The sequence below is a fragment of the Oncorhynchus clarkii genome, chromosome 17, assembly GCF_045791955.1.
Source record: "Oncorhynchus clarkii lewisi isolate Uvic-CL-2024 chromosome 17, UVic_Ocla_1.0, whole genome shotgun sequence".
Lineage (NCBI taxonomy): Eukaryota > Metazoa > Chordata > Actinopteri > Salmoniformes > Salmonidae > Oncorhynchus > Oncorhynchus clarkii.
This window is the reverse complement of record NC_092163.1, coordinates 49,694,757-49,710,173: the sequence shown is the minus strand read 5'-3', so window position 1 is coordinate 49,710,173 and position 15,417 is coordinate 49,694,757. Positions and strand designations below refer to the sequence as shown.

General features: G+C 41.1%; 1 protein-coding gene across 1 annotated transcript in view; it reads left to right on the top strand.

The window, feature by feature from the left end:
* The window catches only part of LOC139371028 (sodium channel protein type 8 subunit alpha-like), a 116,551-nt gene that overhangs the window by 62,752 nt on the left and 38,382 nt on the right, over window positions 1-15,417 (top strand). Inside the window, exons 13-14 of the mRNA XM_071111055.1 lie at window positions 6,680-6,815; window positions 7,316-7,554. Coding sequence (XP_070967156.1) covers window positions 6,680-6,815; window positions 7,316-7,554 — 375 coding nt within the window. The remainder of the gene's footprint in view (window positions 1-6,679; window positions 6,816-7,315; window positions 7,555-15,417) is intronic.

Here is a 15,417-nt window from a genome sequence, read left to right as displayed (position 1 = left end):
TTCTTCAGCCTCCTGAGGTTGAAGAGGCGCTGCTGCGCCTTCTTCACGACACTGTCTGTGTGGGTGGACCAATTCAGTTTGTCCATGATGTGTACGTCGAGGAACTTAAAACTTACTACCCTCTCCACTACTGTCCCGTCGATGTGGATAGGGGGGTGCTCCCTCTGCTGTTTCCTGAAGTCCACAATCATCTCCTTTGTTTTGTTGACGTTGAGTGTGAGGTTATTTTCCTCCCTATAGGCCGTCTCGCTGTTGTTGGTAATCAAGCCTACCACTGTGGTGTCGTCTGCAAACTTGATGATTGAGTTGGAGGCGTGCATGGCCACACAGTCGTGGGTGAACAGGGAGTACAGGAGAGGGCTCAGAACGCACCCTTGTGGGGCCCCAGTGTTGAGGATCAGCGGGGTGGAGATGTTGTTACCTACCCTCACCACCTGGGGGCGGCCAGTAAGTCCAGTACCCAGTTGCACAGGGCGGGGTCGAGACCCAGGGTCTCGAACTTGATGACGAGTTTGGAGGGTACTATGGAGTTAAATGCTGAGCTGTAGTCGATGAACAGCATTCTCACATAGGTATTCCTCTTTTCCAGATGGGTTAGGGCAGTGTGCAGTGTGGTTGCGATTGCATCGTCTGTGGACTTACTGGGGCGGTAAGCAAATTGGAGTGGGTCTAGGGTGTCAGGTAGGGTGGAGGTGATATGGTCCTTGACTAGTCTCTCAAAGCACTTCATGATGACGGAAGTGAGTGCTACGGGGCGATAGTCGTTTAGCTCAGTTACCTTAGCTTTCTTGGGAACAGGAACAATGGTGGCCCTCTTGAAGCATGTGGGAACAGCAGACTGGGATAAGGATTGATTGAGTATGTCCGTAAACACACCAGCCAGCTGGTCTGCGCATGCTCTGAGGACGTGGCTGGGGATGCCGTCTGGGCCTGCAGCCTTGCGAGGGTTAACACGTTTAAATGTTTTACTCATGTCGGCTGCAGTGAAGGAGAGTCCGCACGTTTTGGTAGCGGCCTGTGTCAGTGGCACTGTATTGTCATCAAAGCGAGCAAAAAAGTTATTTAGTCTGTCTGGGAGCAAGACATCCTGGCCTGCGACTGGGCTGGTTTTCTTTTTGTAATCCGTGATTGACTGTAGACCCTGCCACATACCTCTTGTGTCTGAGTCGTTGAATTGCGACTCTACTTTGTCTCTATACTGACGCTTAGCTTGTTTGATTGCCTTGCAGAGGGAATAGCTACACTGTTTGTCAATTGCCTTAGGTGTCTGCTTACTTGGATGAATCATATCAATTCATGAGATAGCTTACCACAAAGGACATCAGGCACAGTCGTTCATAAATATGTGGGGCTAACTTATAAACGATATGCAAAATCTGATATGGGCGGAGTTCTTGTATAACAGTCTATATTTGTTATATAGCAATCTAGTTCTTCTTTTAAACAATGTGGAGATCACAGGAGATTGGTGATACCTTAATTGGGGAGGACTGGCTCGTGGTAATGGATGGAGGTGAATGAATGGAATGGTATCAAACATGGTTTCCATGTGCTTGATGTCATTCCATTTGTTCCATTCCAGCCATTACTATGAGCTTTTCTCCCTTCATCAGCCTCCAGTGGTAGATGTACAGAATTGAATTTAAATATCCACATGGCTTCCCATTGGAGTAATTTGTTGTAATAATCACCTCTGCATGGTGGATACAACGCAATTCATTAATCAAATGACTTTGTGTCTCGCAACTGGCAAGGTTGACGTCTGATTTATGTGCCACAAGGCGCACTTTCCAAGCGCGGGATGTTTTTCGAATATCTATCTTCTTGTAAGAACACTGTAACATACAAATAACTTATTTAGTAGGGCAAGTTATACATGACTTTATCTCATCATTCCTAGAAGTCTTATGGCATACCAAGATAGAACATTTCCTTATGGTGCTACATGATCCTTTTATGAATGCCTCTTTTCTCTCTCTGACCACAGAAAGATTTGACCAATATCTTGATTGTTTATTTATTTTATTTTACCTTTATTTAACCTGGCAAGTCAGTTAAGAACAAATTCTTATTTTAAATGACGGCCTAGGAAAGTGGGTTAACTGCCTGTTCAGGGGCAGAACGACAGATTTGTACCTTGTCAGCTCCTTCCGGTTACTAGTCCAACGCTCTAACCACTGGGCTACCCTGCCGCCCCGTTTATAGGTGAATGAAGGTGGATTCTGGAAGGCAGAATTTAAAGAGGAGTCTGATGATAGTAAATGCCAGTGTTTATTTTACAGAAAAGTGTTTCTTCTGTTTTTATTTGAATGTATTAAGTAACTGGATTTTGTTTAAGCTTTTAACTAGTTTTTTTGTTGTTGCTTTACCAAGCCAGGTGTCGGGTATCCTCTCAAGCGGAAACGCTCAATGAGAGAATTGGATTGTCTATCATATTTTTCCTCTGTTTCACAGATGCGACGCAGTCTAGGAAGTTGACTGACTGGTAAAACCAATTTTTAGGGGCATAACTATCCGTTGTCTGTATAGTATTTTAATCTGTAGGTTTTCTGTAAACTGTAATACTTAGCGATTGGCCCTTCTTTGTATCAAGTACATCCAATAAATATATAGAGTTAATGTTCTTTTCCATAGTGAAGGAAATTGATTGTACTCTAGAGTTAATGACCGGTGAGTTAATGTAGTTAAGACATTTATTTAATTATAAAGCAATCGTCTATATAGCGGGTCCAATATTTAACATGATCTTTGTAAGGATTATTTTCATAAATAAAATAACATTTGAATTTCCCCATGAAGAGATTTGCTAATGGTTTCCCCATTGCTGTTCCAAAGGTCTTTAGGTAGTAATACATGTCAAGTAGAAAATAGTTTTTAGTAAGCACTAGGTGTGCAAGCCCAATGATATAATTTGTAGGCACATCACTTAAGCAGTTGGAGAGGAAGAATTTGACGGCCTCCATACCTCCATCATTCAGAATATATATGTGTATAGCGATGAGACAACAAGAGTGACTAGTCAATTTCCTTCACTAATAACTGGTATACAGGTAATTTCATTAGAAAGTCAGTGGTGTCTTTTAAATGGGATTACAAATGTTTGACTAGTGGATAAATGTGGAAGCCCACATAACGAGACACCATTTCAGTTAGGGAGCCAATACTTGAAACGATAGGTCTTAATCGAGGAGCTGTGGTTGATTTGTGAACCTTAAATAAGCCATAAAGGATCAATACTGTAGGTTTTGGGACAGAAAGATTTCAATTTAAATTCCTGTTCTGTCAACAATTTATTTTGTAGTCCTTTATCAAGGAAATCAATTTCTTGTAAAAAAAAATGTACCATCCAACAAGCTTTTCATGTTTTCTATATACATACATGTTGGTATTAGAAATCACAATCCCACTTCCCTTATCTGATCTCTGTATATTAATCAAGTTATCATTAATTAAGTAATCTAGAGCATTTTTTTGACTCCTGTAATGGTTGTCTTTATGTTGTAAATGTCGACATTCACTTTGTTTCTTTAGTTGGACGTCAATGTAATTTTCTACCAATCTACAAAATGCGCTAACTGATGGGTTATTTAGAAATGTAATGAAAGTACTTTTAGGTCTGAAGCTGGAGTAATTAGGGAGAGCTTCAGTTCTAGGGCTATAGAAACCTTTCAATTTGATATTGCATTCAAACTTAAATAGTTCAATTGTAACATGAATAGGATTTGTGACTGTATACAGTACAATCCTTTGTTTAAAACATCAAATTTGTTCACTAGAAAACTGTAGTTAAAAACTACATTCTCTCATGGAGCATTGTTGCTTTGGGCATCTTCGTTTACCTCATTCCAACGTCCTCTCGTACCTCTCCTTGTGCAACTTTGTCTTTGGCATGTGTGCGTTTGGAACATTGCAGGGGCAGGGGGACCAAAAAGGTATTTCTGGATCTGGAAGATGAAGAGGACATCGCTGAGGTAGAGGATTCACCGGATTCTGATGCGCTGGCCTGTTGGGTGGGACGATGTCTGCGAGTGCTTGGGTTTCTCGGACAGCCAGGTGTAGATGTTCTGCTCCTTGTGGTCGACTGTGTGGTGCCAGTTGGGTCACAAACAACCCATAGCAGAAGAATAGAAGCATGGCTTAGTAGGGCCGTGTGCGTTTGGAACATTGCAGGGGCAGGGGGACCAAAAAGGTATTTCTGGATCTGGAAGATGAAGAAGACATCGCTGAGGTAGAGGATTCACCGGATTCTGATGCGCTGGCCTGTTGGGTGGGACGATGTCTGCGAGTGCTTGGGTTTCCCGGACAGCCAGGTGTAGATGTTCTGCTCCTTGTGGTCGACTGTGTGGTGCCAGTTGGGTCACAAACAACCCAGAGCAGAAGAATAGAAGCATGGCTTAGTAGGGCCAGATAGCTCTTCAGATAGCTATTTTTGGACACCCGTGAGAGTAAATGTAATTCTGGTTAATCTTTTCAACAGAACAGATGAACTGGAATTAAATTTACTCTCACGGGTGAGTTGTACCGCAGAGTGAAGAGAAAAGCAGCCAACAAGTGCTCAGTATATTTGGGAACTCATTCAAGACTGTTGGAAAAGCATTCCAGGTGAAGCTTTTTGAGAGAATGTCAAGAGTTTGCAAAGCTGTCATCAAAGCAAAGGGTGGCTACTTTGAAGAATCTAAAATATATTTTGATTTGTTTAACACTTCTTTATTTACTACATGATTCCATATGTGTTATTTCATAGTTTTAATGTCTTCCCTATTATTTTACAATACAGAATAGTAAAAATAAAGAAAAACAGATGAGTAGGTGTGTCCAAACTTTTATCTGGTACTGTAGATACAACATAAATTACTGCTGAATGTGAAAACATTCTGCCAAAACAGTAAATAGACCGGTAGCTTATGTAAAATATTTGACAGTATGGGTAGGCTACAGTATTGCTGTGCGATAGGAGCACGACATCATTGCCTATTTCATCCCAGAGCCTATACCAAGGCAGGACATAGAAACCTAATAATATATTGATTAAATAAATATTGAACAACAATTAATCTTTTGCATGCCGTGGCCTAATGCAAATTGGCCTAGTTCCCGCAAATAAAGTGTGTTATTGTCACCATAAAAGGTGAATGGAGGGTGTTTTCCAGGCAGAGTTTTAATGCAAATTTTACATCAGATCTCATTTATAATGGCAAATGTGCGTATGTACGGCATGCACCAAGTTTATAAATCTCTATTTTTGCTCAGACTTTACAGAAATGGCACACACAGAAATGTTATGTGAAATGTATGCAATGGTTATAAATGAGGCCCCAAGAAGTTAATGTTTATTTTTCAACAATTTTCTGTCAGCTTGCTGCAAGTAATTATTGTAAAATTCAGGGTAACTTACTGTGGCTGATCTCTGTCATGTTCACTGACTAGATATGGTGATACGATATGGTAGGAAGGTCAGTGCTGCCAACCAAGGATCCCAAGGGTGCTCGCTACAAATAATGCTTTAGTAATTATCAACTAATGTTAAGCTATATTGTAATCAACAAAGTTCAGTGAAAGTACATTAAGTTACTGGCAGCTAGTTGCAAGTAAGTTACTTGCAGTTACTGCACTGTAAAACAATCCTGTTTGTTTTTACGGTAACTTACTGGCAGCCAGATACCTTAAAGTTACTGTGAAAAAAGTTTACAATAATATACATTTAAACCAAAGTTTCTTTGGATTTTTAAAAAATACAGTAACATACAGTTAACCGGCTGCCTTTCTAACAACATGTTTTTAGTGTGTGGCTATTGGCAACTTTCAGGCATCTAACTGCCATTAACTTGCACAGTAACCTCTTATCAGTGCATCTCTTTATGGTCACATGCTCTTACACCAATCGCAGAACTGACAGTGTTAACGAGGTGCTCAACCTTTGACGACTTAACCATCAACCACTTAAACTGGCACAACACTTCCACTGATGGTTGGCACAAATACCTCAAATTCAGTAATTTGTTGTTTACCATGAATTCACTACAACCAGTACCTGTACTTTACCATCAAATTACAGGAACTTTTTAACAGTGTACCAATTCATGGAATAAAGGAAATCATGGTGGAGAGGGAAAGAACAGGATAGTTCTTCACAGCCTTCACAGCAGTTAAGAACACTTCCTGAGCAGTAAAAACCCTATATGAAAAATGCATACACATATCACCCTCACCCCTTGACAGAAGAATCTCTACATTTTTTTGTTTTTGTGTAGCATGGTAGTTTGAAATCCCCTTACTTCTCTCCAAGCCAAGCGTTTTACCTACTCTCCAAACGTAGCATGGTACAGTGGCTGTCTTGACTTCTCTTTTCTTATTAGCTATATGCCTGCTCTTGCATGGAGGTTTGGGAAGGGGATACAACTGTTATACGTTTTGGGTGGGGCAGAACGGTTTGCTTAGAGTGGGATAATGTTGTAAGGAATGGGGCTTAGTGGTATTTTTTGTGTCTGGTGTATGGCATAGGGTTTTCGTGTCTGGTGTGTGGGATAGGATTGGGTGTTGGTCTCTCTCTCTCTCTGGTTTAAGCATACCGTGTGTCAGACACAAAGGCTAGGGTTAGTAATTAGAATGGTTTCAAGATGTAGTGTTTGTGTAAGGTTTCTGATGGGTGTGTGTGTGTGTGTCCTCTCCCTGAGCGCAGACCACAGAGGTGGAGGGGAAGAAGAAACATTCGGGCTCCCTGATGGTCTCTGTGGACCAGCTCAGCCGCAACAAGGACCGGAGCAACAGTGTGATGAGCGTGGCGACACATACACACTCACATACTCTGCTGGAGGGTACGGAACTCATACACACTCACACACACTGGTGGAGGGTACAGTTACCTCTACACACACTCTCACACACACACCCACTGGTGGAGGTTACAGAACTCACACTCACTCACACACACTGGTGGATGGTACGGCTGCCTCTGTCCTCACATCCAACCTCTCACCTTTCAACCCCTTCCCATTTAGCCCTGCCTTTTTGCAATATACTGACCTGACCACCAGACAACCAGCCTTATAGCAACGGGTCTATTTTTGTGACTCTTTTCCTCCCTCCCTCCCTCCCTCCCTCCCTCCCTCCCTCCCTCTCTCTGTCTCTCTCTCTTTCTCTCTCTCTTTCTCTCTCTCTCTCTCTCTCTCTCTCTCTCTCTCTCTCTCCCACTCCTACTCTCTCTTTTCCTCTTATTCACACTTTACCATTTTCGCTCTCTCTTTCACTTTGTCTCCCTCTCCTTCTCTTGGTTTACCCATTTCTCCCTTGCCCCCCCCCCCCTTTCCCTATACAGAGCTAGAAGATTCTCAAAGGGCATGTCCATCATGGTGGTATAAGTTTGCCAACATGTTCTGTGTGTGGGACTGCTTTCCCTTCTGGCTGAAGATCAAGTATGTGCTCAACCTGATCGTCATGGACCCTTTTGTAGATCTGGCCGTCACCATCTGTATCGTCCTCAACACCCTCTTCATGGCCATGGAGCACTACCCCATGACTCCTCGCTTTGATGAGACGCTGTCAGTGGGCAATCTGGTGAGAAACAGTCAAGTGGACAGTGTTTAGTGTGTAGGGTACCACGGGAGTCTGTCAACATGATTGTCATGTTTCTCACATCCAATTATTTCTCTCATACTTGGCTCTCTACCTCTGCTCCACATCTCTCTCTCCCTCCCTCCCTCTCTCTCTCTCTCTCTCTCTCTCTCTCTCTCTCTCTCTCTCTCTCTCTCTCTCTCTCTCTCTCTCTCTGTCTTACTCTCACTGTCTCTACCTGCTCTGTCCATGCTGTGAGGATGGAAGTGTGGTACAGATCCCTCAGAGCACTTCTTTGCTGGTTTAATCAGGCCCTTTCTTACACGCACGCACGCATTCATACACGCATTACACTCTGCCCTTTGAAGGGAATTCATAAAAAACTCTGCTCTATTTTAAAGCAACCTTTTCTCACCACAGCAGCTATCTCAGTTTCTCTCCCCAATATTTGTCTCTCTCTTTCTTGCCCCATTTTCTTCTCTGTCTCTCTCTTCCTACTGATTTAGCAGTTTTAACATGGCAGGACAGGGGTATGTCTGTCTGGATTGGCTGTTTAGGGGATACATTAAAGTTTAATGTAACATGATCGATCGCTACCTTGTTAAGTGGAGCATACTGCTTGGTAAGGTATGAGGCTGGTGTGTGAGTGTGAGGAGAGGTTAGAGGGTATATGCCGTGTCCACTTGCTCTCAGATATCTCAGTTCAGTAGCAGAGTCCCTGGCCTGTCCGTGTGAGGTCAGAGGAATTGGCGTGGTGTAAGGGGTGAGATAGGAAATGAGGTCACAGAGATTGGCGTGGTGTCAGCAGCTATATGGGAAATTAGGTTACAGATGTTGGCATGGTTTCAGTGGTGGTGCAGGATGAATCATTGAGTACTCCCTGCAGTGATGATTGGGCACGTTATCAAGTATTGGGCACATGATCCGGTATTGGGCATAGGCCCACCAACATGCCATCATACAAACCTCCCTGTGTGTGTGCATGTGTGCGTGTGTGTGGCACTGCTCTATGACCTTGTCCTGTCAGGACAACCTTCACCAGCACTGAGACTCCAATCTATTTTTAATCAGAACTACATCAAACAAAATGCCATGCAAGCAAGATCCAATTCACATTTCACTCTCAAATTTCTGTATTTAAGCAGAATTTCTACAAATCATAAGTACTCCGTGATTTTAACCTCCATGTTCTGCATCACAGCATAGAACACACAGATCAGAACTCTCAGGTACAAATCTTGAGCAGACATTTTCTGGTTTCTATCAGAGATCAGAATGATATGTTATAATATACTACACACTTGATTCTATATTCAGATGTAGTATCTTAATTTGATCACTCTGTTGTCGCAGAGACTTTTCCTGCGCTGCAGGAATTTCAAATAAGTCTTGAGTTTTACATAAATTCACTGAAAACATGCTGTTCTCTTCCTTTCACTAGATCTCACACCTAAACTATAGCCTACTGTAGCCTATCAAAACGAATTTCCCATTAGAAATTATCAAAACTGGTCAAATCAAGATCTAACATCTGTAGTGCCAAATAAGAGTTATTTGACTTGTAACCATAGCGGAACCATTGTTGGTGCTATATAGAACACAATTTTGAAGGTTCTATAAAGAACCATGATCATAAGGTTCTAAATAGAACCTGTATGGTTCTATAAAGACAACACATTACTTTGCAGCAAACCTGCTTCCACCAATCCCACAATCTAAATAAAAAAAGTTGATTCAACATACAATTGTAATGCAACCAGCTGCAATAGGTTAGTGAGTTTACTCAACATTTGGCCATATAGTTGAACCAACATACAAAATGCTTGCTTGCAAAATGATGTGTAATTAGGGGTTCACAGTGAAGCTCTGAAAGCTATTGTTATTTTCTGAATTATTATTTATTTATTTATTTGTTGACATGGTCCAAAAAAAAACCTCAAGCATAGATTGGTAACTTTTTTCCTAATTTGGCGCACAGAAACTAGAGGCCATGAGTAACTTGGTCAAAAAGAAAGGCTGATTGGCCAAAAGGTGGAGCTGTTATGAGCAGTCTCACTTCCATCGCCCTGTTTGACCTAGAGACTTGAATGCCTAATGCTTAACAAATTTGCCTCAAGGACCCACGAGGTCCATCAAGATAGATTTATCGCTATCTTGGACATTTTGGAAAACCTTTGAAAAACGTATTCTCATGAACCAGAAGTCCAAATAACACGCAATTGGGTATGTAGGCCCATGTTACATCTTTTAACATAGTTTGAGAAAAGGGATTGGTTAAGAGATGGCTTAGGTATTGATAAATCAGGAAATCTGATTTTAAGTATCCATTTAAATCCAATCGGAATCCACTTCACAATGGTCTATCAACTCGAAACAATACCGTGATGAACTATGTTAAATTTGGCATTGATTTCTTAAAGAATAAGGAAAATAATTATAAAAAATCTTCTTCTCTTGAACTAAAATCAATACAGAAGTAAGATCCAATCTTACTACACCGGTTCTGACGCTGGTCGGATGTGGCAGGGCTTGCAAACTATCTCTATACCAGGCGGTGTCAGAGGAAGGCCCTAAAAATTGTCAAAGACTCCAGCCACCCAAGTCATAGACTGTTCTCTCTGCTCCCGCACGGCAAGCGGTACCAGAGCGCTGAGTTTCAGACGAAAAGGCTCCTGAACAGCTTCTACCCCAAAGCTATTAGACTGCTGAACAGTTAATCAGATGGCTACCCGGACTATTTTCATTGACCCCCTTTTCATTTGCACTGACTCTCTAGCACTGGTTCTATGCACACTTACTGGACTCTATCCAACTGATCTTGTGTCCCTTCTGTCATCTAGTGATGTGCTGTTCGCAAATGATTCATCATATTTTTACTAACTCAAGAGTCCTGATTCGTTTTTTGGAGTGACTCGTTTGTTTTAGTCGTTTGTTTGACCTGCTGGGCTCAATGCAATGAGTCCTAAAGCAGGATTGATACATGCTCCTCCGACTCAGCGGCTCCAGAGACGTGTATGTTTAAATACATGTTCAGAAATGATAATTGATTCCATGGTTTAAGAATGACTGCAATTAATTGATTATTAAATGTTATGATGCACACAGCTTTGTAAAACCAAAACATACACAGCGTCTGCTCAACGAACTCGAGAACAAAATGATTGGTGGGCTACAGTTCTCAAATGATATTGTGCTTATCACCCTCATGGCAGACAAGCAATGCATTCCATCAAGAGTCGATCACAATCTAGTCAGCAGCCACAACTAGACCTTGTTTCAAATGTATCAAGAACTAATCTTATTTGTATGCAGAGCAATCAACAAAATGTAGCCTACATCGTTCAAAAAGCACACTTTTGCAAGTCTCATTCCCAAATGATAGCTCCAATAAGCCCCCTATAGTGAATGATATGTGAACAAGTTTTCAGTTCATCGTTCGCGGGTATGGGTCCTACGTGCTCTAGGCATTACTGACTCAAATGAACGAAATTAGTCAAATGATTTGTTCTTTTGACTGAACGAATCGAAAAGATCAGAGTCAGTAAAAAGAGACAAATTTGACATAACTACTGTCATCCAGTGAACCCTGGGCATTGATTCTCACGGCTATATTTCCTATGCTACCCCAAACTGCATGATAACAGTGCCTAAAACTAGATACCACTGTCATTTTCTGCGGAGTATTTGGCTGCTCTTAACTCTTTACAGATTCCCACGCTATCATGAAACACAATTGGTGGTACCAATGAGATAAGACTCAAGAGCTGTCAGAAAAGCGAATAAACCTTTCTCCCCGTCAAGACCTGAACCCAGACAGCTGTCAGTACAAGGTCTGCTACGATCATATCATCACTGGTAAATCAAGGCTGATCGATTTTGAGTTTATTTGAGCTGTTCTGCTAACTAGGTGTTAACAACAACGCTACAGTAAGTTAGCCAAAATTAGCTAGCTAGTTGGCTTGTAGTCTAGCTATTAGAATGTGTCGCGTGATTTTCAAGTTTTGGGAAGCAATTTTTTCACCATAAAAATGCACCTTTATAACAAAGGATTGCATGCCTCTGTCATTGCATTTGCAGACTAATGTAAACCTACTATTCCTAATGTGATGAGTAGAATGGATAGTGATAATGTAGGCTATTAATAAGCGCATAGTGGCATAGGCTTAACCTTACTTTCCTTTGCATGAGAAAAATGTGGCATTTGATACACATTTCATGCAATTTTACTACACTTTATGACTGGAGACAGCAGAATATTTTTTTAATAGGATGATAGCCATGGCCTACTCCACTGACACTGACAACAGATCAATAAAAAACGAATTTACCTTAAACCATATGAATATATAAAATATAATTTGGAGCGTGTAAAAGACTACTGTTTATGATACTGTAACATACTGTACTGTCATAATAGGCTATATTGTTGTATGGGTTAAATGAAAAGTATTTTTTCATCTATGCTTTGCCTTGCCCCATTTATTAAAAAGTATTTCATATAGCCCAACATTTTTCTTTCTTTTACAATTTGAACACATTTAGCATAGACTATGTAATTGTTGTGGTAGTCTTAGGCAAACCTCTAAGTGCCATTCAGACCTTCTAGGAGAAACGTATCTGGCATTGAACTTGATGGTAGTAGTTGTATGTTTTAAGCTAAGGATCCCATCATCTCCTGCTTTCATATATTTCACCACCTAGATTACAAGGGTTGGATTTGCACTAAACAATTTAATGTCAGCACAAGGCATGTACAAAATCTAGTATAATGATTAGCCTCATATACATTGTCTACAGGTATTGTTTTTAAATTGAGAACATATAGCTGAACAATATGTAAACAATGTGTGAGTTAAGCTATTCTCTGTTTCAGATGCACAATGTCAAGGGCTGCATTGCAAATGCCCATAAGGCTAATGCCATCATACTGTAAGCCAGTGGATCTCAACGCCGGTCCCCGAGTACCCCCAACAGTACAGTTTATTGTAGCCCCGGACAAACACACCTGATTCAACTTATCAACTAATCAGCAGGCCCTCAGAGTTGAATCAGGTGTGTTTGTCCGGTGCGATAACAAAAATGTGCGCTGTTGGGGGTACTCAAGGACTGGAGTTGGGAACCACTGCTGTAGGCCTATGGCTGCATTGACGTTGCATACCATTATCAGCTGCAAAATGGATTCACATGGCTGATGTCTTGAAAAAATTGTGACAATCAAATAAACCCAATTGGAGAGCTTATGACTGAACAGAAAGGTAATGTTAATTTATGAATGCAACACAGAAACAGACAAATTAGAGACAGATTCCCTTCCCCTCTTTATTGCAGGATTGTGATCTGTGTTTAATCAACAACGACAGTAGTTCATCTTGAATAATAGTTAAATTCACAATTAAAACAAATTGAAACACTTACTGTAACTTCAAAGAATCAACACTTTTTCATATAATTTCAGAGTACAAGTAAGCTAACTCATTTGTAAGGTTAGACGTTTTAGTAACAAGTAGACCATTATTACCAAACCCATAATTTCAGGTGAAGAAAAAAAAGTCAATACCATAGGTGGCCAACCTCGCTCCACTGATCCCTGATATACGGGGAGAGCAGACTTCTGGTCCAGCCCAGCACTAGCACACTTGATTATTAACTAATTAGGTTTGATACATTGAATCAGGTGTGTTAGTGCTGGGCTGGAACAGAAGCGTGTACACCCAGCATGGTTGGCCTGCTCGAGTTGCAATAGGTTTATAGATTGTGTGTGACTTTTAAGCTGTATTTTTGTTCACAAAATGTGCTAACATCGGTACACATATAATCCATGGTATACAAGAATGTACCCTTATTATCTTGGGACATTCATTGGGACCTTTTCATCTGCAGACAGATTTTTACGGCTCTCTGTACCTAAGGACGGAAAACATCACAAAGTAAACAGGCTGCATTTTACTCAAATTAGAAAGCACTGAGTATTATGTTGCTATATCTCTCTGTCCTCATTTTTTCTCGCTAAGGATTGGAACTGGAGAATATTTTCATAATGTCCTCCCACAAAGGTACCCGGTCTAACCAGACTAGCCTACTCTCCCTTCTGACAGCTGTAACTGCTAGCTAATCCTTTCACCCTCTTCCATGGCTGTTAGCTAGCTACCTAGCTACAAATGCATTTAGAGTTACAACAATTAAACATATCAAGATTGCTAGCTAATATGAAGTTAGCAAGCTGGTAATATTTAGATGACTTAGCTAGCTACAGTGCATTCGGGAAGTATTCAGACCCCTTGACTTTTTCCACATTTTGTTACATCACAGCCTTATTCTAAAATTGATTAAATCGTTTTTCACCCTTATCAATCTACACACAAAACTCCATAATGACAATTTTGCAAATGTATAAATAAAAAAATTAAAAAAATGGAAATATCACATTTACGTAAGTATTCAGACCCTTTACTCAGTATTTTGTTGAAGCACCTTTGGCAGCGATTACAGCCTCGAATCTTCCTGGGTATGACGCTACAAGCTGGGCACACATCTGTTTGGGGAGTTTCTCCCATTCTTCTCTGCAGATCCTCTCAAAAGCTGTCAGGTTGGTTGGAGAGCGTCGCTGCACAGCTATTTTCAGGTCTCTCCAGAGAAGTTAGATTGGGTTCAAGTCTGGGCTCTGGCTGGGCCCCTCAAGGACATTCAGAGACTTGTCCCGAAGCCACTCCTGTGTTGTCTGGGCTGTGTGCTTAGGGTTGTTGTCCTGTTTGAAGGTGAACATTCACCTCAGTCTGAGGTCCTGAGCTCTCTGGAGCAGGTTTTCATCAAGAATATCTATGTACTTTTCTCCGTTCATCTTTCCCTCGATCCTAACTAGTCTTCCAATCCCTGTCGCTGAAAAACATCCCCACAGTATGATGCTGCTACCATCGTGCTTCACCGTAGGGATGTTGCCAGGTTTCCTCCAGACATGACGCTTAACAGTCAGGCCAAAGAATTCAATCTTGGTTTCATCAGACCAGAAAATCTTGTTTCTCATGGTCTGAGAGTCCTTTTGGTGCCTTTTGGCAAACTCCAAGCAGGCTGTCATGTTCCTTTTACTGAGGAGTGGCTTCCGTCTGGCCACTCTACCATAAAGTCCTGATTGGTGGAGTTCTGCAAAGATGGTTGTCCTTCTGGAAGGTTCTCCCATCTCCACTGGAGCTCTGTCAGAGTGACCTTCGGGTTCTTGGTCACTTCCCTGACCAAGGCCCTTCTCCCCCAATTGCTCAGTTTGGCCAGGTGGCCAACTCTAGGAAGAGTCTTGGTGGTTCCAAACTTCTTCAATTTAAGAATGATAGAGGCCACTGTGTTCTTGGGGACCTTCGATGCTGCAGAAAAGTTTTGGTGCCCTTCCCCGGATCTGTATCTTGACACAATCCTGTCTCGGAGGTCTACGGACAATTCCTTTGACCCCATGGCTTGGTTTTTGCTCTGACATGCACTTTCAACAGGTGTCTGCCTTTCCAAATCATGTCCAATCAATTGAATTTACCACAAGTGGACTCCAATCAAGTTGTAGAAACATCTCAAGGATGGTCAATGGAAATAGGATGCACCTGAGCTCAATTTCAAGTATCATAGCAAAGTCTGAATATTTATGTTCTGAATATTTATAAATATTAAATATTAATATATATATAAATATTTATATTTATGTTTATATTTATGTCTGCTTCTTATATTTAATACATTTGCTAGTATTTCTAAAAACAAGTTTTCACATTGTCATTATGGGTGTATTGTGTGTAGATTGATGAGGAAAAACATTTATTTAATCAATTTTAGAATAATTCTGTAATGTAACAAAGGTTCTGAATACTTTCCAAATGCACTGTATGTAGT